This window comes from Gopherus evgoodei, chromosome 3 (genome assembly GCF_007399415.2).
Source record: "Gopherus evgoodei ecotype Sinaloan lineage chromosome 3, rGopEvg1_v1.p, whole genome shotgun sequence".
Lineage (NCBI taxonomy): Eukaryota > Metazoa > Chordata > Testudines > Testudinidae > Gopherus > Gopherus evgoodei.
In genome coordinates, this window is record NC_044324.1 from 72,279,624 (window position 1) to 72,302,157 (window position 22,534).

The 22,534-nt window shown below is 45.2% G+C and overlaps 1 protein-coding gene across 2 annotated transcripts in view; it reads left to right on the plus strand.

The window, feature by feature from the left end:
• BCKDHB (branched chain keto acid dehydrogenase E1 subunit beta) overlaps positions 1-22,534 on the plus strand; it is a 264,232-nt gene that overhangs the window by 79,119 nt on the left and 162,579 nt on the right. For both annotated transcript variants that reach the window (XM_030555804.1, XM_030555805.1), the window contains one exon: positions 19,690-19,787. In XM_030555804.1, the coding sequence (XP_030411664.1) occupies positions 19,690-19,787 (98 nt within the window). The remainder of the gene's footprint in view (positions 1-19,689; positions 19,788-22,534) is intronic.

Below are 22,534 nucleotides of genomic sequence, written 5' to 3' on the forward strand. Positions count from 1 at the left end.
TCCCCAGAAAATTTTGTCTTCAGGCAAAGCTTGGACTGTTTCAATCCTAACGGTGAAAGTTTTGAAAAACTGAAAGCAGAAGGTTAGAATAGAAACTTTTGTGCCTCCTGAACTAGAATGGGGAATGTGGGGCTTGTGCCTTGATTCTGCAGTTGGATTTGGTACAGTAGACATAGTGTTTGGGTGGAACCCTATTGACTTATTTAGGATTTCACGTGGGTGCAAGTGTTGACCAGCTCCAAGTGTCTTTTCCAGGTTTCAGGGACCCTCAACTGAGCAGATTTGGGCTTTCCTCTGTCAGCCCACATTAATCCTTCTCTGGACTGCTTCCTATCACTACTGATTTCCCTCCTTGCTCTGAGTGTACCAGCTCCAGACCCTCTCTCTTTTTCCAGGGAGTGACTGTCCTTTCCCAGCAGTAGCCCTTGTCTGTTGCCAGCTTCTTGGCTTTATAGGCCCCACCTTTTCCTGCAAAACTGAACCAGCTAGCAATCAATTCCCTGCTCCCTGGCACTTCCTCCAGGTGCAGGCTTGGTGTTAATAGACCTCCCTGGCCACCTTAACCCTTTCAGTCCTGTGTGGGTAGACACCCCATCACAATGCAGAATCATTGAGTAGGTGTGTGTCTAGTCCTTGGGTCTATGCTAATTAACACTTTTATCAGTGACCTGGAAGAAAACATAAAATCATCACTGGTAAAGTTTTACCTGGATCTGAATCACTTGTTATGATGGGGGCAAGCAGACGTGTTTTAATATAGCTAAGTGTAAATGTATATATCTAGGAACAGAGAATATAGACCATACTTATAGGATTCTAACCTGGGAAGTAGTGATTAAAAAAGATTTGAGTTCATGATGGATAATCAGCTGAACATGAGCTCCAAAAGTGATGCTGTTGCCAAAAGGGCTAATGCAATTCCTGGATGTGTAAACAGGAAATCTTGAGTAGCAGTACAAAGGTTATTTTATCTCTATATTTGGTGCTGGTGTGACCACTGCTGTAATACTATGTCCAGCTCAGGTGTCTACAATACAAGGAAGATATTGATAAGTTGGAGAAAGCCCAGAGAAGAGCCATGAGCCTCAAGGAAGTTCAGTCTATTTAGTACAGAGTTTCTCAAACAGGGTCACCGTTTGTGTAGGGAAAGCCCCTGGCGGGCTGGGCTGCTGTGCTTACCTGCCCCATCCACAGGTCCGGCCAATCGTGGCTCCCACTGGCTACGGATTACTGCTCTGGGCCAATGGGGGCTGCCGGAGGCGCTGCTTCCAGCAGCTCCCATTGGGCTGGAGCAGCTTTCCCTACACAAGTGGCGACCCCTGTTTGAGAAACCCTGCTATAGTATAACAAAGAGAAGGTTAAGGGGTGAGTTGACTACAGTCTATAAGAACCTATGTAGGGGAGCAACTATTTGATAATGGACTCCTCAGTCTAGCTGAGAAAGGTACAACATGATCCAATGGCTGGAAGTTGAAGCTAGACAAATTAAGACTGGAAATAAGGTGTCCATTTTTAACAGTGAGGGTAGTTAATCATTGGAACAATTTATCAAAGGTGGTATTGGATTTTCCATCATTGGCAATTTTTAAATCTAGACTGATGTTTTTCTAAAAGCTATGCTCTAGGGATTATTTTGTGGAAGTTCTATGGACTTGGTAATACAGGTGGTCAGACTAGATGATCATGATGGTCCCATCTGGCCCTGGAGTTTATGAATCTGTAAAAACAAGTATCTCCACACGATTAAAAGATCAGAGGTTAGAAAATAATGGTATTGGGCTTCTGGTCATTTTATGGTAGTATAAAAAAAAGGTTACTGGAAGTGCTATTGTGACTTTCTTCTAAATGTCAGAGCTGTTTAGAAAATATCCAAATAAGAGAAGAGGTTTTTGTTTTTAAAAGATAATTAACAATTTGTGTGGTGCCAAGAGCACATAATGATTATGAATCAAGGGATAAAATGAGTCACCTTGACATTATCAGGTTTAGGCATCTTATGGTTTACCTATTCTGATGTCTCTTGACCTTTTCAGTTTCATTTAATTGTACTATATATGACATCAGTGATGTAGAAATAAATATGACTTGCATCAATGGTTGTTATAGTGACAAGGCAAGTGAGATGAAAAGCATTTTTTTTAAGTGTTCAGACTGCCCTTTTAGACAAATGCAGCATATTTGCAGCCTCTTGTAACTTATACTTACACTGGTACTATACAAAATTCATGATTTTTTTTTTTGAGAGAATAAAAATTGTTTTTTGATTGCTCTGCTGAAATTTGTCCAGAAGTTTAGTTTTAAACATTCAGTATTAAGAGAATGACTGTTTAGTGTATATTTTAAACCAGTTTTGTCTGGATTTAGTTAAATACAATTCTATGGGAGAGAATAGATAAATTAATTTAATGCCACATGTTTTCACCGTGTCTGGTAAATGAAGGATTTGAAATGGTGCTGAGATGAAACTCCTTTCAAGACTGAGCTTTTTCTTAAAACTCTCTCCATTTTATTACCATCAGTGCAAATATAGATTTTGCTTTAAAATGGATAGGAATTCAAGGAAAGCTGTTCCAAAACAAACAACATAGTATTGCCACGGAAGCAGAACCATTCAGCCAGAATGACAAAATAACTGATTATCATCATAGTATCTTATATTGTATAGGCCTTTTGGCTCAAAAAACTATATGCCCCATCCTGCTCTACATGGGAATAAGCCCTAGAGGGAAGAGGAAGCACGCTCAGTTTCACCTCACAGTTACATTTGAATTCTTTAACTGAGAGGGCAAGTTGCTATCATTCCCAAACCCTTCTGTGCAAGAAGCCATGGATTATTTTATTTGTGGAACCTCATGACATCTTCATGAAGCACCTACCAAGGGCTTACCCATCTGCCAGGCACCTCCTGGATGGCAGCCCCTCAAGGGGAAACACTGCAGTGTAGGTTTTTCTATAATAATTGACTGTATTAATTTGCACCTCATTCCCTGCTGCTTTGTGGTGTGTGAGAGAATTTGGAGAAACCAACTGGATCTCCAGTTTCTACCATACGTCATTCAACACATGGCTGATCTAGTGTTGATTTCAACTGGAATAATGAGGTTTTGGCATCTCTGAAAATCAGGCCCATAATTCTTTATTTTTCTTCTGTTTTACAACCATTTTTGTAATGTAAAAGAGATGGTTACAGGAAGAATGTACTTAAAGTTATACATCTAAACACAGTAACTCCTCGGTTAACATTGTAGTTATGTTCCTAACAAATGCTTCTTTAAGCAAAACGATGTTAAGTGAATCCAATTTCCCCATAAGAATTAATGTAAAGGGGGTGTGTGTAAATTCCAGGGAATTTTTTTTTCACCAAACAAAAGACTATACACATACACACAGTATACATTTTAAACAAACAATTTAATACTGTACACAGCGATGATGATTGTGAAGCTTGGTTGAGGTGGAGGAGTCAGAGGGTGAGATATTTCCCAGGGAATGCCTTACTGCTAACTGATGAACTAACACTTGGCTGAGCCCTCAAGGGTTAGCACATTGTTGTTAACGTAGCCTCACACTCTACAAGGCAGCATGAATGGAGGGAAGGGAGTCAGCATGGCAGGAAGAGACAGACATACACCCTGTGAGAGAGAGAGATGCACATTGCCCCTTTAAGTACAGTGATCCCACTCTAACTATGTTGCCTTTTTAAGTAGATCAGCAAATTGAGACAGCTGCTGCCGCAGCAATCTCCCTCAGTCCTGAGCCCTGTAGGTTTCCTCGTCCCCTCCCCTGAAGATGGGGTGCAGGAGCGGGAGAAGGACACCCTGACATTAGCACCCCTCTTTCCACCCCTCCCCGCAAAGCAAGCAGGAGGCTCCTGGGAGCAGCTTCAAGGCAGAGGGTCAAGAGCAGCACATGGCAGTGGGGGCAGGAACAGCTGAACTGCTGGCAATTAATAGCCTGCTGGGCAGCTGCTGCACAGGGAACTTAAGGGAGCAGGGAGCTGATCCACCATGGTTCCAAGCCCCACCAGCTAGCTCTAACTTGCCTGGTAATGTACAGTGCACTTTCACTGCAGATTTGACAAAATGGAAAGAAGGTACCAATGTGAGATTTCTAAAGATAGCTACAGCACTCGACCCAACGTTTAAGACTCTGAAGTGCCTTCCAAAATCTGGGGCACTAGGTGTGCATGCTTTAAGAAGTCATAAAAGAGCAACATTCTAATGTGGAAACTACAGAACCCGAGCCACTAAAAAAGAAAATCAACCTTCTGCTGGTGGCATTTTGACTCAGATAATGAAAGTAAACATGAGTCGGTCTGCACTACTTTGGATCATTATTGAGGAGAACCCCTCAGTAGCATGGACCCATGTCTTTTGGAATGACGGTTGAAGCACGAAGGGACATATGAATCTATAATGCATCGGGCACATAAATATCTTGTGACATCGGCTACAATGGTGCCATGTGAACACCTGTTCTCACTTTCAGGTGATATTGTAAACAAGAAGTGGGCAGCATTATCTCCTGTAAATGTAAACCAACTTGTTTGTCTGAGTGACTGACTGAACAAGAAGTAGGACTGAGTGGACATCTAGGCTCTAAAGCTTTACATTTTGTTTAATAGTTTTTTTGCACATAAATGTACATTTGTAAGTTCAACTTTCATGATAGAGATTGTATTACAGTACTTGCATGAGGTGAATTGAAAAATACTATTTTTATAGCACAAATATTTGTAAAAAAAATATAAAATGAGCACTGTACACCTTGTGTTCTGTTGTAATTGAAATCAATATATTTGAAAAATTTAGAAAACATCAAAAACATTTAAATAAACGGTATTCTGTTAACAGTGCGATTAAAAAAAAATTGCAATTAATCGCTTGACAGCCCTAGAAGTTTTACATGTGTATTAAATTTAAACCATTTGTTACTTTGCCAGATAATTTGTTGTGTGTGTGGGAGCAACAGAGAGAGAAAGTGTGTGTGTAATAAAACAAATCCTGGACTATAAAAGAAATTCATGGTTGCTATGTAAACGTACTACTCTCCCACAGTGTAACAAGCTATAGGCACCTCGATGCAGAAACTATTGGTGGGACTTTTTGGCCTGTGTTATGCAGGAGGTCAAAATATCTGAGCATAAAATTCCCTTCTAGCCTTTAAATGTATGGCTATATCAGGGGTCAGCAACCTTTCAGAAGTGGTGTGCCAAGTCTTCATTTATTCACTCTAAGGTTTTAACGTTTTTAGAGGGTCTCTTTCTATAAGTCTATAATATATAACTAAACTATTGTTGTATGTAAAGAAAAGAAGGTTTTTAAAATGTTTAAGCTTTATTTAACAATTAAATTAAAATGCAGAGCCCCCTGGACTGGTGGCCAGGACCTGGGCAGTGTGGTGCCACTGAAAATTCGCGCGTGTGCCGCCTTTGGCATGCGTGCCATAGGTTGCCTACCCCTGGGCTATATTAACTTAAATATGCTTTAGCTTTCTGCAAAATTTCCAATGTGTTTTTTTGCGAACAGTAAGAATATGGAAAGTGTCAGGAAAAAAGATTGGAAAATTCTACAATTAATGCATTTTTTAAACACTGTTTCATATCACCTTCTAGTGTTTAGTCCACTCAGAGGATAAAAACTTATTTCTTTAGCTAACAGTTGTATTCCTTAACTGAGGAGGTAAAGATCTGTGCTTTTGGACAGAAATCCCTTAGGGGAGGATTTATTAAAGAGGATAGTCTATATCCTATTAAAGAAGAGAGGATAGAAGTTTTTAAAGTACAGGTAGGAACTGAAGAGAAACAGTCAAATTAAAAAGTCTCATTTAATTACCTCTCATGAAGGCAAACAATGAGTTGTTGACAAATTTTACAAGTTCTTGTATACAAAGGCTTGAAGTCTAAAGGGTAAGACTTTTGACCATAACTGTACTTTAAAGGTAAGGAATGTATTGCAGCAAAAGTCAGGAGGGCCTTTGATGATATAAAGAACTTCTCTGCACAGATGAATCTGTTTTAAGAGGCTTGTTTTATTTCCATTTTTGCTCGCATTTTTTAATTAAAGAGAAGTAAACGTGGATTCTGATCTCTTGAACTTCCCTGTTTTGATAATATGGATTTAGACTCTGTTTCTTTAATAATATGGATGTCTTTCTTTTCTGTGCTGAATGTACTGTGTAGGTATAGTGTACTGTTTTCATATGATCTGTTATGGTTGAAGTCTGACACTCCATTTTCTTTGTTGCATGATTGGTTGCTCTGTGACTCGAGAGAGACCAGTATTTCTCTTGCTACTATTTCTCCATCTTCATGGCTATATAAATACAGAGGTAAACAGATGGTCTGGTAACCCACACAGCTGGAAAATTCCTTCTTGAAAGATTCCAGTCTCTTAAGTTTTAATGCTTGAAGATGGGACTGAGGGGGAGGGAAAGATGCTGCTTATGTTTAGAAATGTTCTTTGTTTAAATGTGAACTGTTTAGCTCTTGTATGAGACAATATCTCAAGTTCATTTTACTGAGATGTGTAACTTCTAGTTCAGTGCTTGTGACATTACCCAGGGTACAGTCTGGACTGTTGAACAGCTGTGTCCCCCAGTTCTCCAACCATAGGCTGCTTCTTTCACTGCTTTACTGTGAGAACAGCCACTCCTGTCCAGTTAACACACAGTTTCCAGCATGTAACTTGCTCCCGCTTATACAATCTTAAGTGCTACTAGCTAGCCACTCATGAATTAAACCACAGAGCAACACCAGCAAGCTCTGTAGTCCCAGACTCTCCCTCAGAAATGTCCGTCTTGTACTGCTCAGCACACTGTTGAACAATGCAGGCTTATCTAAAATCTGTCATTTCATCTATGGACAATGATATGCACCAGCCTTGTTATTCCAAATGGAGTTTCCCTTGCATTTTAATCCAAACATGCTGATTAAGATAAAACAATAAGATACATTTATTAACTGCCAAAAGTTAATAAATTTAGTAACTGCCAAAAGAAAAGAAATATTTTAAGTGACACAGGTACTGAGGGACATGGCCTTGTTTGACAATTAAATAGTGAATGGTGCAAAAGGCTTTGAAAACCCTGAATGTCTCAGAAATCCAATGTTGTGTTTTAAAACAAATGAAGGGTCAAAGCCTTTTTCCCGGTAAGCTCATGTAGCTCCATTTATCTGACTCATCTTGACCCTAAATTTGAAAGTAAGGATTTTGGCTATATTCTGTATGTGACTAAAAGATAACTGTGTAGTTCAGTCTCTCTTGAAGTGCTGTTTTCAAGCATCCTCACTACTTTGGATGAATAATGGTGTTATATCTTCTGAATTGGTGCATCAACAAATAACATGAAATCTTCATAGTGGTTTCAAACGCAAACATAGAATCATAGAAATGTAGGGATGGAAGGGAATTTGAGAGGTCACCTAGTCCATCTGCCTGTGCTGAGGCAAGACCGACTATCTAGTATCCCTGACAGTTGCTTGTCTAACATGTGCTTAAAACCACCATGTTTGGGATTCCATGGCTTTTCCTGGTAGCCTATTCTGTTGCTAAACTATCCTTTTAATTAGGAAAATATTTTTAACATCTAACTTAAATCTCCCTTGCTGCAGATGAAGCTGATTATTCTTCTTCGAGTGCTTGCTCATATCCATTCCAATTAGGTGTGCGCGCGCGTTCGTCGGAGACTTTTTACCCTAGCAACACTCGGTGGGCCAGCAGGTCGCCTCCTGGAGTGGCGCCTGATATATACCCTTGCTGGCCCGCCCGCTCCTCAGTTCCTTCTTACCGCCCGTGTCGGTCGTTGGAACTGTGGAGCACGGCTAGCTGTTCTCCACCTCCCTAGCGTTTCACTCTTGTGTAGTATCGTGTATATAGTTCTTTCATCGTAGTTAGAGTTATAGTTAGTGTTAAATTTAGTAAATTGTAGTTCTGTAGATAGTTAGAGAGGATCGGGGTTCACTGGGCTTCAAGCCTTGTGCGGCCTGTCATCAGCCGATGCCCACAGGAGATCCGCACGACTCCTGTCTGAGGTGCCTAGGCGAGTCCCACCTTGCGGACAAGTGCCGGATCTGCAAGGTGTATAAGCCCCGGACAAAGAAAGAGCGGGACAGTCACTTAAAGCAGCTCTTGATGGAGGCAGCGCTGACTCCCCCATCTTCAGCACCGACTCCGGCACCGGGACCAAGCGTCTCCTCTGCTCCGGACCGCCCGGCACCGACAAAGGCTTCGCTTTCCCGCCCAGCACCGGCCCGGTACCCCAGCCGGCACTGCTCCCTCTCCCCGAGGAGCAAGAAGCACAGGACTCCTGTGGCGCCTACAACTGCACCGCAGTCGGAGCGTGCTTCCAAATCGGACCGCCCGGCACCGTCATCCGCCGCGGCACCGAGCGTCGTCGCACCGTCGACTCCAGCTTCGCAGGAGCCGTTGAGTCCGGTGCCTCTTAGCTCCCCAGCACGACCTGCGGTTGAGCTCGTCGCGCCTTCCACGCCGGAGACCTTCTCCGTGGCACGCGACCTCATCGCCCTGACAGAGCCCGAGCCGCCCCAACCCCCGGCACCGCCAATGTGAGTTATCTAGTCGATGGGCAAGCCCACCATGGTGCGCCCATGTTCGCCGGGCGCTACCGAGCATCGGTCCCGATCCAGATCGAGGGAATACTCTCAGCGGCGCCGATCAAGATCCAGACGCTGCTCGCAATCCCGGGGCCGCTCCCCGCGGCACCGGTCGTACTCGCGGCACCGATCAAGATCCCGGTCGCCGTCGTACTACTCCCGGCATCGGTCCAGATCGCGGCACCCATGTTGCTACCGAAGCCGTTCCCGGCACGGCAGCACACGGCACCGGTCGACCTCCTGTCACCGAGCTGGTAGCAGATCCCGGTCCCAATCGAGGTACCTCCATGACTCCCGGTACTGCTCGCCGGTACCGCGCAGAGACGAAATCTGTATGCGCAGGGGCCTGGCACAGTCATCGACAGCTCCTCCGTGGCCTTCACGTCACTCGTCTGCCTCTTCACATGTGGACAGGGCCTCCTACGGGGGTTCTGATGTGCAGGCCCACCCGGACCATGGACCACTGCAATGGTCCTTTCGGACGCCCTGGGCATACCACCAAGCCCAGGGCGAACCATTGGGCCCAGCACGCTCCAGCCACTCGGAGCACCGTGCACCAGAGGCCACAGTCAGCCGGCCTCCCACCTCGGGTATGGAGGAAGACCCTGCGCATCCCCTGGCACAGCAGGATGCCACAGAGACAGAGGTCCCTCAGGACGAGGCTTCCATACAGGAAACACTCTTCCCTGGGTTATCTTCTTCCTCGTCCCCAGATGAGGCGGTAGCGGGCACATCTTCATCAGGGCCCCCGCCGTTTGATCTCTGCGCACATCAGGACCTTCTGCGGCGCGTTGCCCAAAATATAAACCTTCCTGTAGAGGAAGTCCCTGAAGTAGAGGACCAGTGGTCAGCATACTCTCCGCAGAAACACCGACCAGGGTGGCCCTCCCCTTCATCAAATCCATCCAGGCGAAGGCAGACACCATATGGCAGTCTCCGGCCTCCATTCCACCCACAGCCCACGGAGTGGAAAGAAAATATATGGTACCATCCAAGGGGTATGAGTACCTCTACATACACCCCGTCCCCTGCTCGTTGATGGTACAATCAGTCAACGAGCGGGAGCGCCACAGCCAGCAAGCTCCTGCGCCAAAATCCAGAGAAGCCAGGCGCATGGACTTGCTGGGCCGCAAGATTTACTGTGCGGGAGGCCTTCAGCTCCGTGTGGCGAACCAGCAGGCCCTCCTGAGCCGATACAGCCACAACACCTGGGAGGCTGTCGGCAAGTTTACAGAGCTAATTCCCCAGGACTCACGCCAGGAATTTTCAGCTCTCCTGGAAGAGGGGAAGAGGGTTGCTAGAACCACACTGCAAGCGTCCTTAGATGCCGTAGATTCGGCAGCGAGAACGCTGGCGTCGGGTGTAGTCATGCGTCGGATATCGTGGCTGCAGGCTTCCGGACTACCGCCGGAGTTACAGTACACGATCCAAGACCTGCCATTCGACGGGCAGGGTCTTTTCTCGGAGAAAACAGATCCCAGGCTACAGAGCCTGAAGGATAACCGGGTTATCATGCATTCGCTGGGATTGCACACACCCCAGACTCAGAGAAGACCATTCCGCCCACACCCTCAGCGCCCTTACCCCCCGCCTCGCCCCAGACAGGACTTTACCCGGAGGCGAGGCCGGCCGAACCGAAGACGACAGTCGGGTCCTCAAAGGGGTAACAATTCTGGCTCTGACAAACCACCGCAGGGACCCAAGGCAAACTTTTGAGAGTGCGCCCGAGAGCAGCTTACCAATCCCTTCCTTGGATCCTCTTCATTTTTTCAACTGCCTCCGCCCCTTCCTGCCAGCGTGGTCCCAACTGACCTTGGATCGTTGGGTCCTGCGCACCGTGGAGTTTGGATATCGTCTTCAGTTTATTTCGCCACCCCCCTCCCATCCTCCCTCCTCGTCCCTCTTCAGGGACCCCTCTCACGAGCAACTTATCGTCCAGGAGGTTCGCAAGCTCCTGCTCATCGGAGCTATAGAGGAGGTGCCGAAGGAGTTAAGGGGCAAGGGGTTTTATTCCCGGTATTTCTTAATCCCCAAGTCAAAAGGGGGCCTTCGGCCCATCCTGGACCTGCGAGGACTGAACAAATTCATCAAAAAGTTCAAGTTCCGCATGGTATCCTTAGGAACCATCATTCCCTCCCTGGATCCCGGAGATTGGTACGCCACTCTCGACATGAAGGACGCATACTTCCACATTGTGATTTTTCCTCCGCACAGGCGGTATCTACGCTTTGTGGTAAATCAGGATCACTACCAATTCACTGTCCTCCCCTTTGGTCTCTCCTCGGCCCCTCGGGTATTCACCAAATGTATGGCAGTCATCGCTGCTTCCCTACGTCATCGTCGTATCCACGTCTTCCCTTACCTCGACGACTGGCTTATCCGAGGCACTTCGGAGGCACAGGTGGTCGGCCACGTCGCCATCATCAGGGAGCTGTTTGCGAGTCTAGGCTTGACCATCAACCCAGACAAGTCCACTCTGGTGCCTACACAGAGGATAGAGTTCATCGGGGCATTGCTGGACTACAACCTTGCGACAACCCCCTGCACCGGTTCCAAGCCATAGTTTCCCTGGTCAAAGGTCTACAAGCCTTTCCGACCTCGTCTGCTCGAACTTGCCTCGCTCTCCTGGGGCACATGGCCGCATGCACCTTCGTCACGAAGCATGCAAGACTCCGCATGCTCCCGCTGCAGGCCTGGCTCGCGTTGGTCTATCGACCAGGCAGGGACGCCATAGACACAATCATATTGATTCCACCGACCATTATAGGCTCCCTCGGTTGGTGGACGATGTCCTCCTGGACTTGGGAGGACATCGTCCACCAGCCGAGGGAGCCTATAATGGTCGGTGGAATCGATGTTGCGGTGTTCACGGACAACACAATGGCCATGTATTACATCAACAAGCAGGGCGGGACTCGGTCCTCCCTGCTGTGTCAGGAAGCAATACGCCTGTGGGACTTTTATATAGCCCACTGTATTCACCTAGTGGCCTCCTTACTCCCGGGAGTGCGGAACACCCTCGCGGATCACCTGAGCAGGTCCTTTCTATCCCACGAATGGTCCATCCGTCCGGACGTCCTTTATTCGGTTTTCCGGAGGTGAGGTTTCCCCGAATAGACCTGTTCGCCTCCAGATCAAACAGGAAATGCCAGGTGTTCTGCTCCCTACAGGGTCGCTCCCCGGGCTCCCTGTCGGACACGTTCCTCATTCCGTGGAAGGGACGTCTTTGTTACGCTTTTCCACCTTTCCCTCTCGTCCACCGAGTCCTGATCAACGTCCGGAGAGACAGAGCCCACCTCATCCTGATCGTTCCGGCTTGGCCACGGCAGCCCTGGTACGCCATGCTGCTCGACCTGTCCCTGACGGACCCAATTACCCTACCTCCTTGGCCGGATCTGATCACGCAGGTTTTCGGCAGGATGCACCATCCGGATCTACTCCCTCCATCTGACTGCATGGCTCCTGGCTGGTTAAGCCAGTCCGAGTTGCGCTGTTCTACAGCAGTACAACAAGTGTTGCTGGGCAGCAGGAAGCCTTCCACGCGTTCAACCTACCTCGCGAAATGGAAGCGCTTCTGCTGCTGGTGCAACCAGCACGGCCACACCCCACACTCCGTACTAGTCCCCACTATCCTGGACTACGTGTGGTCTCTCAAGCAGCAGGGACTGGCGATCTCCTCTGTATGCGTTCACCTCGCGGCTATATCCACCTTCCATCCAGGCGAGGCTGGCAAGTCCGTTTTTTCCCACCTCATGGTGTCAAAGGGTTTGGAGCGACTGTATCCTCACGTCAAACGGCCTACCCCTACTTGGGAACTGAACCTTGTCTTGACCAGGCTCATGGCGCCCCCCTTTGAACCTTTAGCCACATGCTCGCTGCTGTACCTGTCCTGGAAAATGGCCTTCCTAGTCGCTATCACTTCGGCTAGATGAGTCTCGGAGCTTCGGGCTCTGACCGTGGACCCTCCCTATATTGTATTCCATAAGGACAAGGTACAGCTGCGACCGCACCCGGCGTTCGTCCCTAAGGTCGTCTCCGCCTTTCATGTTAACCAGGACGTCTTCCTGCCAGTCTTTTACCCAAAGCCGCATTCATCCCGACGAGAGCAACAGCTCCATTCCTTAGATGTCCGAAGGGCTCTCGCTTTCTACATTGAGAGGACCAAACCCTTCCACCGTTCACCGAAATTGTTTGTGGCAGTGGCGGAGCACATGAGGGGCATGGCAATCTCCTCCCAGCGTATCGCATCCTGGGTGACGTCCTGCATCCGGGCATGTTACGACTTGGCCCACGTTCCTGCGGGGCCTCTTATCGCCCATTCTACCAGGGCTCAAGCTTCATCTACCGTGTTTTTGGCCCATGTCCCCGTACAGGAAATTTGCTGCGCAGCCACCTGGTCTTCTGTACACACCTTTGCATCACACTATGCACTGGTCCAGCAGGCTAGAGACGACGCCGCTTTCGGCGCAGCGGTTTTACAGTCCGCAACGTCTCGCTCCGACCCCACCGCCTAGGTAAGGCTTGGGAATCACCTAATTGGAATGGATATGAGCAAGCACTTGAAGAAGAAAAGACGGTTACTCACCTTTGTAACTGTTGTTCTTCGAGATGTGTGGCTCATATCCATTCCACACCCGCCCTCCTTCCCCACTGTCGGAGTAGCCGGCAAGAAGGAACTGAGGAGCGGGCGGGCCAGCAGGGGTATATATCAGGCGCCATACCGGCGCCACCCCAAGGGGCGACCTGCTGGCCCACCGAGTGTTGCTAGGGTAAAAAGTCTCCGACGAACGTGCACGCGCGCGCGCACACCTCATTGGAATGGATATGAGCAACACATCTCGAAGAACAACAGTTACAAAGGTGAGTGACCGTCTTTTTCTTGTCCTACCTTCAGTGAACATGGAGAGCAATTAATCATAGTCCTCTTTTGATCACAGCCCTGTCATAAACAGATAGCTAAGGGTTAATGTCTCTTACACCTGGAAAGAAGTAATCTGAAACACCTGACCAGAGGACCAATCAGGAAACAAGACTTTTTCAAATCTGGGTGGAGGGTTTTTTGTGTCTGAGTCCTTTGTTCTTGGTCTTCTGCCTGTCCCTCTCAGCTATGGGAAGGATTTTTCTATTTCCTGCTTTCTAATCTTCTGTTTCCAAGTTGTGAGTACAAAGATGGTTTGTTGTTTTGTATTTACATGTCTATAGTTGCTGGAGTGCTTTGAATTGTGTTCTTTTTGAATAAGGCTGTTTATTCAATATTCTTTTAAGCAAATGACCCTGTATTTGTCACCTTAATACAGAGAGACCATTTTTATTTATTTTTCTTTCTTTTTATATAAAGCTTTCTTTTAAGACCTGTTGGAGTTTTTCTTTAGTGGGGAACTCCAGGGAATTGAGTCTGCAGCTCACCAGGGAACTGGTGGGAGGAAGAAGTCAGGGGGAAATCTGTGTGTGTTAGATTTACTAGCCTGACTTTGCATTCCCTCTGGGTGAAGAGGGAAGTGCTTGTGTTTCCAGGACTGGAAATAGAGAGGGTGGACTCCCTCTGTTTAGATTCACGGAGTTTGCTTCTGTGTATCTCTCCAGGAACATCTGGAGGGGGGAAGGGAAAAGGTTTATTTTCCTTTGTTGTGAGACTCAAGGGATTTGGGTCTTGGGGTCCCCAGGGAAGGTTTTTGGGGGGACCAGAGTGCCCCAAAACACTCTAATTTTTTGGGTGGTGGCAGCTTTACCAGGTCCAAGCTGGTAACTAAGCTTGGAGGTTTTCATGCTAACCCCCATATTTTGGATGCTAAGGTCCAAATCTGGGACTAGGTTATGATAAGCCCGCAGCATATTTGACAACTATCAGGTTCCGTCCTCCTGCCGCGTCTTCCTTTCTCTAGTCTAAACATACTCAGAGTAATACTTTACACTTATCTTTATTGAATCTTATCTTGTTGATTTCAGATCACTTCTCCAGTTTGTCAAGGTCATTTTGAATTCCACTCCTGTCCTCCAAAGGGCTTGCAACTCTTTCCAGCTTAGCATCTGTGACACTGCAGACCACGTGGCAGCTCATGCCAAGGCCCCTAGGCCTCAACTGAACACTAAAAAATACATAGCTGGAGCCAGTCTTGCTCACCTCTGTGTTAGTATTGTTAAAATAGGTATTAGAGTTATAAAAATGTGTTTAGAGTGTTTAGACCTTATGAAATGCCTGTAGGGTGCTGCATGTATTAATCTCACTGTGCCCCATGTTATAAGGTGATATTAAGTGTTTGTATTGTAATGTTCTTAATTGTGTAAGTCATCAAACAGGCAGGAAGCATTAATTAATGTAAAACAGTGGCTTCCTATAGAAAGTGTTAGGTCCTGCCCACGAAGAAGGCCCACTGAAACCAAATGAGCTGTTGTGAAACAAAAGCTTTGTTAATTGCATTCTTCCCCCTTCCTTGAAGAGGAGATGTATGTGTGAACTCATCCTATCAGCTTGAACTCTGGAGGGAAGGGAATAAATATCCCTAACAAGAAGAAACTGGATCTTTAAGCCTCTTGGACTCTAAAGGGCAAGAATTAATAAGCATGAGCAAAAGATCCCCAGTGCTTGGCCTGGGTTTGCCCTAAAGGACATATAGAACTTGCATATTACTGCAGGTTCTATCACCTTTTAGAACCTAAGACTGTAACACATTTGCGTATTTGTATGCCTACTTTAACCTTGTAAATAACTTTTCCTAAGGCCTGGGCTGCACTAGCGGAGGGAGTTCGAACTAAGATACGCAACGTCAGTTACACTATTTGCGTAGCTGAAGTTGAAGTATCTTAGTTTGACTTACCTGGCCGTCCTCACAGCGGTGACTCCTCCTGCCGAGGTGGAGTACAGGGCATCTATTTGGGGATCGAGTTATCACGTCTAGATGAGACGCGATAAATTGATCCCCGATGTATCGAACACTACCTGCCGATTCGGCGGGTAGTATAGACGTGCCCTTAGTTAATAAATCTTTAGATAGTTTATTATAGGATTAGCTATAAGCGTTGTCTTTGGTGTAAAGTGAAGTTGATCTGGGATAAGTGACTGAATATTGTTGTGATTTTTGGTGTAAGGGTCCATCTCTCACCAAGGCAAGCTTGCGTAGGTGGCAAGATAGACCAGACTACCCAAGGAGACTGTCTCTGACTCCATGGTTAGGTTATTGTAGTGCCTGAAGAGTTTACACTTGTACTCGTTTAATGAAATCTTAGTATAGAATTTATAGCCAGTTGCGGATTTGTGCCCTTCTTCTTAACAGTCTGCCCTGAGGTGGGTACTCATGCTCCTGAGACACTTCAGACAGCTTGTGACACTGTCATCTGCAAAATGTATACGCATACTTTCCACTCCATTTCCCAAGTCATTAATGAAAATGTTGAATAGCACCAGACGCAGGACACATCCTTACAGGATTCCACTAGGTATATCCTCCTAATTTGACAGCAAACTTTTGATAATTACTCTGAGTATGGTTTTACAACATGTTGTGCACCTACCTTATAGCAATTTCATCCAAACCAGTGGTGCTCAAACTTTCCCAGTTGCGGCCCCCCACTTCCCCAGTACAGAATCTGCCATGTTCCCACTCCATTACTGCACAGCCAAGGCTTCCTCAGCAGTAGAATTTAGACTGAAGGCAGGGATAGGGGAGGAGTTAGGCCTAGAGGCGGAGAAAGACTGGGGGTGGAGCAGGGCTGGAAGCATGGCCCACCCTCCCTGCCGCATGCCCTCCCAAATGTTCCTCTGCACTTCCCGAGTGAGGTGTGCCCCACACTTTGAGAACCACTGGTCCCTGGTTTGCTGATGAGAATGTCAATGGGACTGTGTCAAAAGCCTTAGTAAAATCAATTTATTTCACATCTACTGCTTCCCCTGTATCCAATAGATTGGTAACCCTATCCAAGAAGGAAATTAGGTTGTGCTAGCATGATTTATTCATGTATGGCTATAAAAGATTTGACAAATATAGTAATCAGAGACATAGGAGCCACTGTGTGGGTGTTCCGGGGCTGGAGCACTTATGGAAAAAACTAGTGGGTGCTCAGCATCCACCAGCCATAGCTGATTGGTGGTGCTACTGAGCAGCTGTTTGGTGACTCAAGGAGTGGCTTGGGGGAGGGCAGACAGCAGTGACTGGGCAGGGGCCTCCGGGAGGCCATGGGGCGGGGATGAGAAGAGGCAGAGCGAGGGTGACACCTTGGGGGAAAGGGTGGAGTGGGACGAGGCCTTAGGCAGAACTGGTGGAGCACCCCCAGGGATAACTAAAAGTCGGTGCCTCTGATCAGAGGTGAGTTCTTATCTTGTTGATTATGTGGTGCATGGAAGTGCTTGGTTCAGATATGTTGAAGATAGAATTTATGCCACTTCACAGCTTGAAGCAAAGAGCTAAATAGTAATATTTGTCATACTGACTCATATATATTCCCTTACTAAAGCTGCCATTAAAGGTAAAGAGCACAATGCCCCAACCCTGTGTAGACATAAGCATGTGCCTAACTTAATGCCCTGTGAACCACTTAGATAAAGTTAAGCATGTGGGTAAGTCTTCACAGGATCAGACCTTATAGTGCGTGAGTGCTTGTAAATATGACAATGGGATTTTTAAACGTGATAGTCATTTATATTTTACATGTACATTTTCCAAGCCCTGTGCAAACTAGAAATGGAACAAAACCTGAACCTGTTCTGATTTCAGGGAAATGGGTCAGAAGCTGAATTTGAATAATCAGATTGGTCAGTAACATCTGCTGCTTGGGAAATCCAAGAGCAGAAGTGGGAATAAGACACTCTAAAGCTGAATGAAGAACCCTTCACCTTTAAGGAATCTAACAGTTATGTCCTTTTCATTGTTTTCTGTAGTTTAATCTAACATTATCAATCAACTTTCAATTTAATTTATTTTTTAGAATGACGTTTTACCTCTAGAGCAGATCAAATAGAAGAAAATTTGTTTGAAATATAGTCAATGATTGCAATTTTTTTTTTAAATAATGTATTTGCTGAGGGCTCAGTCTTTTCTTTGCCCTGAACACGGAGCAAGAAATAGTATGGTGGTGTATTCCTCCTGAAGCAGACCAGGCTTTGAGAGTCACATTCTACCTTCCAGGTTCCCCATTGTTCTGAGGAGAAGTAGTCTACCTGTTCAGAGCTGCCACATCTGCCAGGTCTGCCCATGCAGAGCTGCTTGCAGGATCAGCGCTTCATTTTGTGTTTGGGGAGTGGGGACAGGTAGAGAGAACTTTTCAGGTAGCAGATAAGACCTTTAGGAAATAAGTTGGTTGCTTTTATCTAAATCCTGGTTGGAAAGTTGGCTTCATAATGTGTACTTTTATTGAGTCTCCGAAGAAAAACCAAGAATTTGAAAAGGCATAGAAACTGAAGCATATTCTCATGTCTAAGTGATCCCTTCAGAATATGACAGAGGCATTTTACTAGTGCAGTGTATGGAAGCAATCATTTGAATAACTCTCCTTCAAGCAGTTGTCATTTCTTATTTTTAAAATCAACCCACCAAGAGTACAATTTCACCTTCATCATACACTAGACTAAGGAAAAAGGCCGGCAATCTTTAGTCTTGTACTAGTGGTATTATTAAGGTTTTCTGTTTCGTGATCCAAGCTTAGAAATAGGAGATGTAGATTTTTGGAAAGGTGATCCCATCTTTACAGTGGAATATTCCAGCATTTACTTCTAGTTGTAGAAAGCCCTGAGATTGATCTTACAATCCTGACATGATCTATATAGAAATCCTATTTTAGATAATTTTAAAATGTTTGTTAGGTAGCATTTTCTTTGCCCTCAAAGTCCCCTTTGGATAGGCTGATAATATTGGTGTATTCTGGCTTTTAAGATAGAAGCATATGAAAATGAGTACTGAGCAAACTTCTTAAACCTCTCTGAAACACTTCTTTTTTTACCCCTATTTTAATATGTGATTATGGACAATGAAGGAGATATCTATAATTTTAAGGAAGTCAGGGAACAATAGCTGAACCATTAATTGGGAAGAGGCTTTCCCAGGTGACAGCTAAAAGTTTGTGGAAACAGAAAAAGAAAAAGAGAGTTTAAATGCAGCCATTTAAGTGTTAGAGACAAAGCAGATCACTAACCTTACATGGGGCAACCAATTCCCCAACCCTGTTCTGCATCTGATCTTGTTGCATAAGAAAAGGTTCACATGGCATGAGCCCAAAGGGACAAATGGCCCACGTTCAGTCTTCCTCCGATACCTCAATAGAGATTTCAAAAGGTCTCTTACCTCCAAGTTGGTGCCTGGGGTTTGAAGGGGGGATGGTCCGTAGTAGCAGTCACTACCTCAGCTGGGCATAGACATCCGAGTCACACGGCACCAAATATTGTGGAAGAAACGAACTTCACTTTTAGGTTGGAAGCAACAAAATCAGAGACAGCTTTATTCAGGACATGCAATTGCAAGGGAAGAACACAGCTGACAGAGAGCATCTCTGCCTCAGTTTCTTCAAAGTACAAGCAAAATTACACAAGCATTTATACCTTTTTGTGACGTGCATTAATTACAAACATCTGCATTTTATTTAGGCTATTTGCTATTTATTTCAGTATTTTTTTTACACACCGTTATCTCAAGGCTAGGTTACACTAACTATTTTGCTGTTTTTTACTTGCTTCTAACGTAAGCCCTGCTTCTACACATTTCGCAATATTAGGCTAAAACTTAAAACACCACACAACCATGTATACTTTGTTTACATACTGTCTTTTGGTTTAGTGATGATTAGGGTATTGTTACTGAGTATCAGTGGTGTGCATTTTTTTTTAAAGATTATTGGATATGAAGCATGGAGCACTGTGATGAACAAATAACAGTATCATTGTCAAACATAATTTGTACTCTGACACAGATTGGGATACATGATGTTACTACCTCACATGAATCTGGGCTTATTGTTTCCAATACAGTATTAATAAGTACATTAAAGATTATCTGTCTTGATTTTCAAAAAAGTACATTTTCTTGGTCAAATACTGCATAGTAAGAGAATCTAATCTTTGTTGCTTCCTTTGTAAACTTTTATTTATTCAGTGGAACAAGTTCCTGTGGAACCATACTACATTCCATTGTCTCAAGCTGAGATACTGCAAGAGGGAAGTGATGTTACACTGGTTGCCTGGGGGACTCAGGTCAGTAAGTCTTGTTTAAGATATGCCATGGGGCTGTTGCATGCTGTAGGAATGTAGTAATGGGATTTGACTGTGAGTATGGAAATGAAACGAGCAGTTTAAAGTAGCATACTGAAATAAAATTATAGATATTTGAATGCTAAAACAAAATATACTCTGTCCTGGCTGGTATACTTGCTTCATTGTTCAGTGATCCTCTTTGAGCATCCTTGGACCACCCTTTAGATGTTGTTAGCATGGCTCTTATGGGTTCTATAGATTATCTCAAACTTTCACTATGAAGAAATCTACATCTATAAGATTCTAGTGGTTAATTGGTAAGACTGCGTTCAACATTCAAAGCCCCTGATATTCTGTGAACTTTATAAAAATTCAAGATGTGGAAAAATCTTTTAAAGCTTGGGAAGGATATAAAATAATACTCCAATGCAAAAGTGTAAAGCATGAATTTCAGGGTCTAAAGTTTCTCAGTTTAATGTCACTTGAGGCAATAGTTTAATGCCTTTTAATGCTTATCCCTGAGCTCTTTATAGAGGAGATATATATGCTTGGAATATAAAATTAGTATTCTGATCAGTATCTTCTTGTGTGCTCTCAGTTGGAGAAGACCTGTGTATGAGCGGCCACTATTTTCATGCTCTTTATGTCATTTAGTTGGAAAGCTTCTAGGAGACAGTGGCATAATTTCCATTACTAAAAATAGTATTAGGTCAGTCTCCTTTTCGGTGGGGATTCTATTGTGTGGTCCAGGGGTTGGCAACCTTAGGCACACAGCTCATCAGGGTAATCCGCTGGTGGGCTGCAAGACTTTTTGTTTACATTGACTGACTGTTTGCTGGCACACACACACACACACACACACACACCCCGCAGCTCCCAGTTACCGCAGTTCACCGTTCCTGGCCAACAGGAGCTGCGGAAAGCTGCGTGCCATAAAAAAAATGTCTCACAGCCTGCCAGCGGATTACCCTGATGGGCCATGTGCCGAAGGTTGCCGATCCCTGTAGTGGTCCCTTGGGCTCAGGCTCAAAGGCATGCCACTGTGTGTCACTGTGTCAGGCAACAAACAGTCAATTAACAGTCTGTGGTTCTGACCTTCTGGCGAGCAGAGTGGTAAGCATAAGTGGTCCTTAGCCAAAGCCTTGGCGCTTGGGCAGGGGCTGACACAGGGGCCCTGACCCTCTGGGTGGGGAGAGCAAGAAACAGGCTTTGCCTAAGCCTCTTGGGTAAGGCAGCCCACAGTCTCCAGTCTGGGGCCCATTACAAGCAAATCACAGGCCTATTGGCCAAGGGGTGATAGGCCATCACCTCAGGAGTGGGTTTGGTAGCAGAAGGTAGGGGGACCGGGGCCCAGCCCTGAGGCCTAATAGTGGCAAATGGTTCCACCACTGGGTCAGCCGGGATCCCACTGAAACACACTGACTTGTGCTCCGGCAATAAAACCGGACTAAAGTCTAGTTTCCCTGGGCCACTTCCTACCACAGTCTGGGCAGGGGATTCCCCGTAGTCAAAGGGTCCACTGTCTCCTCTGGACATTGCAGATGGCAGTCTTGGCAACTCCTCTCCAGGGTCGGTCTCCAGGCAGAGCACTGCACAGCACAGGTTCAGTTCTGGAGTTCTGCAGTGGGCTGGAGTTGTCTGTCTCCTTCCCTAGCTCTGGCAAACCGAGCTGCATGGCCTGCCTTTTCTACTTCCTGTCATGCTCCTCTGCTTCTGTCTTGGGCCTTTCAAAATCTAGTCCAAATATAAACTGGAGGTTATTTTGATCTGAATAATGATTAATAATGCTTAGCACTTTTATAGTGCTCTACATGTTCAAAGTGCTTTACAAGCTTTCATTAATCTTTACGACATCTGATGTGAAACAGGAGATTTCGCTTTTAGCTGCTCTGAAAAAATAAATAAATAAGCTTGCTGCACCTAGGACAGAGATATGCAGAGGAAAACAGGGAGGGTTTATAAACATCATGAAAATCACCTCTCCAAATTTACATAACAATGGGCGTGATAGTATCATAATGCTTTAACTTGCATAAAACAGTAGTTAGTTTTAGAATTAAGGCTTTAGATAAGTAATAATTAATGATAGTTAAAAATCCAAAATGGCGCTGATGATGATTCTCTCTTAGAAAACATCAAAATGGAGGACGCAGACGAAGTTGACCAATAGCAGATAAGAGAGAGGTGTGAAATAGAGTTCATTCAACTCAGACTTTCTAATTGGAATACAGGCTGCATTAAACTATGCTAATATAAACCCACTATGCTAATATAAACCCACAGCCAAATCTACCAGGTCTCAAGCAACCTAAGTAACTTCTTTGAGAAGTATATAGAAATAGACTACATATTTTCTTATGCATGTATTTGGAGCGCTACACATTGACTCATCTTTTCTGTATCATACATTGATGCAGTGGAGATTTGGCCAACTAGTCCATCTTGAAACTAATCTCTAGATCTTCCTCACTCACTGGTCAAACATTTTTCTTTAATACCATCCTTCACTCTGTCTAAATTAATTTGAATATGGTTGCTATTTTCTACATTCATTTTAGATTATGTGTACTCTCATGTTACATAACATGCAGTGTTTTTAGTGATTGTCAGGGTCAGGGCTGCCCACTTGCCTCCCCATCAGGATACATAGAGCTGATAAGAGAATAACCAAACCAGCTGGGCCATTTTCAATGCCATCTTAGTCCTTAAAGATGTAGGAGGAAGCAAACTGGTCTAGAAAGGTGACA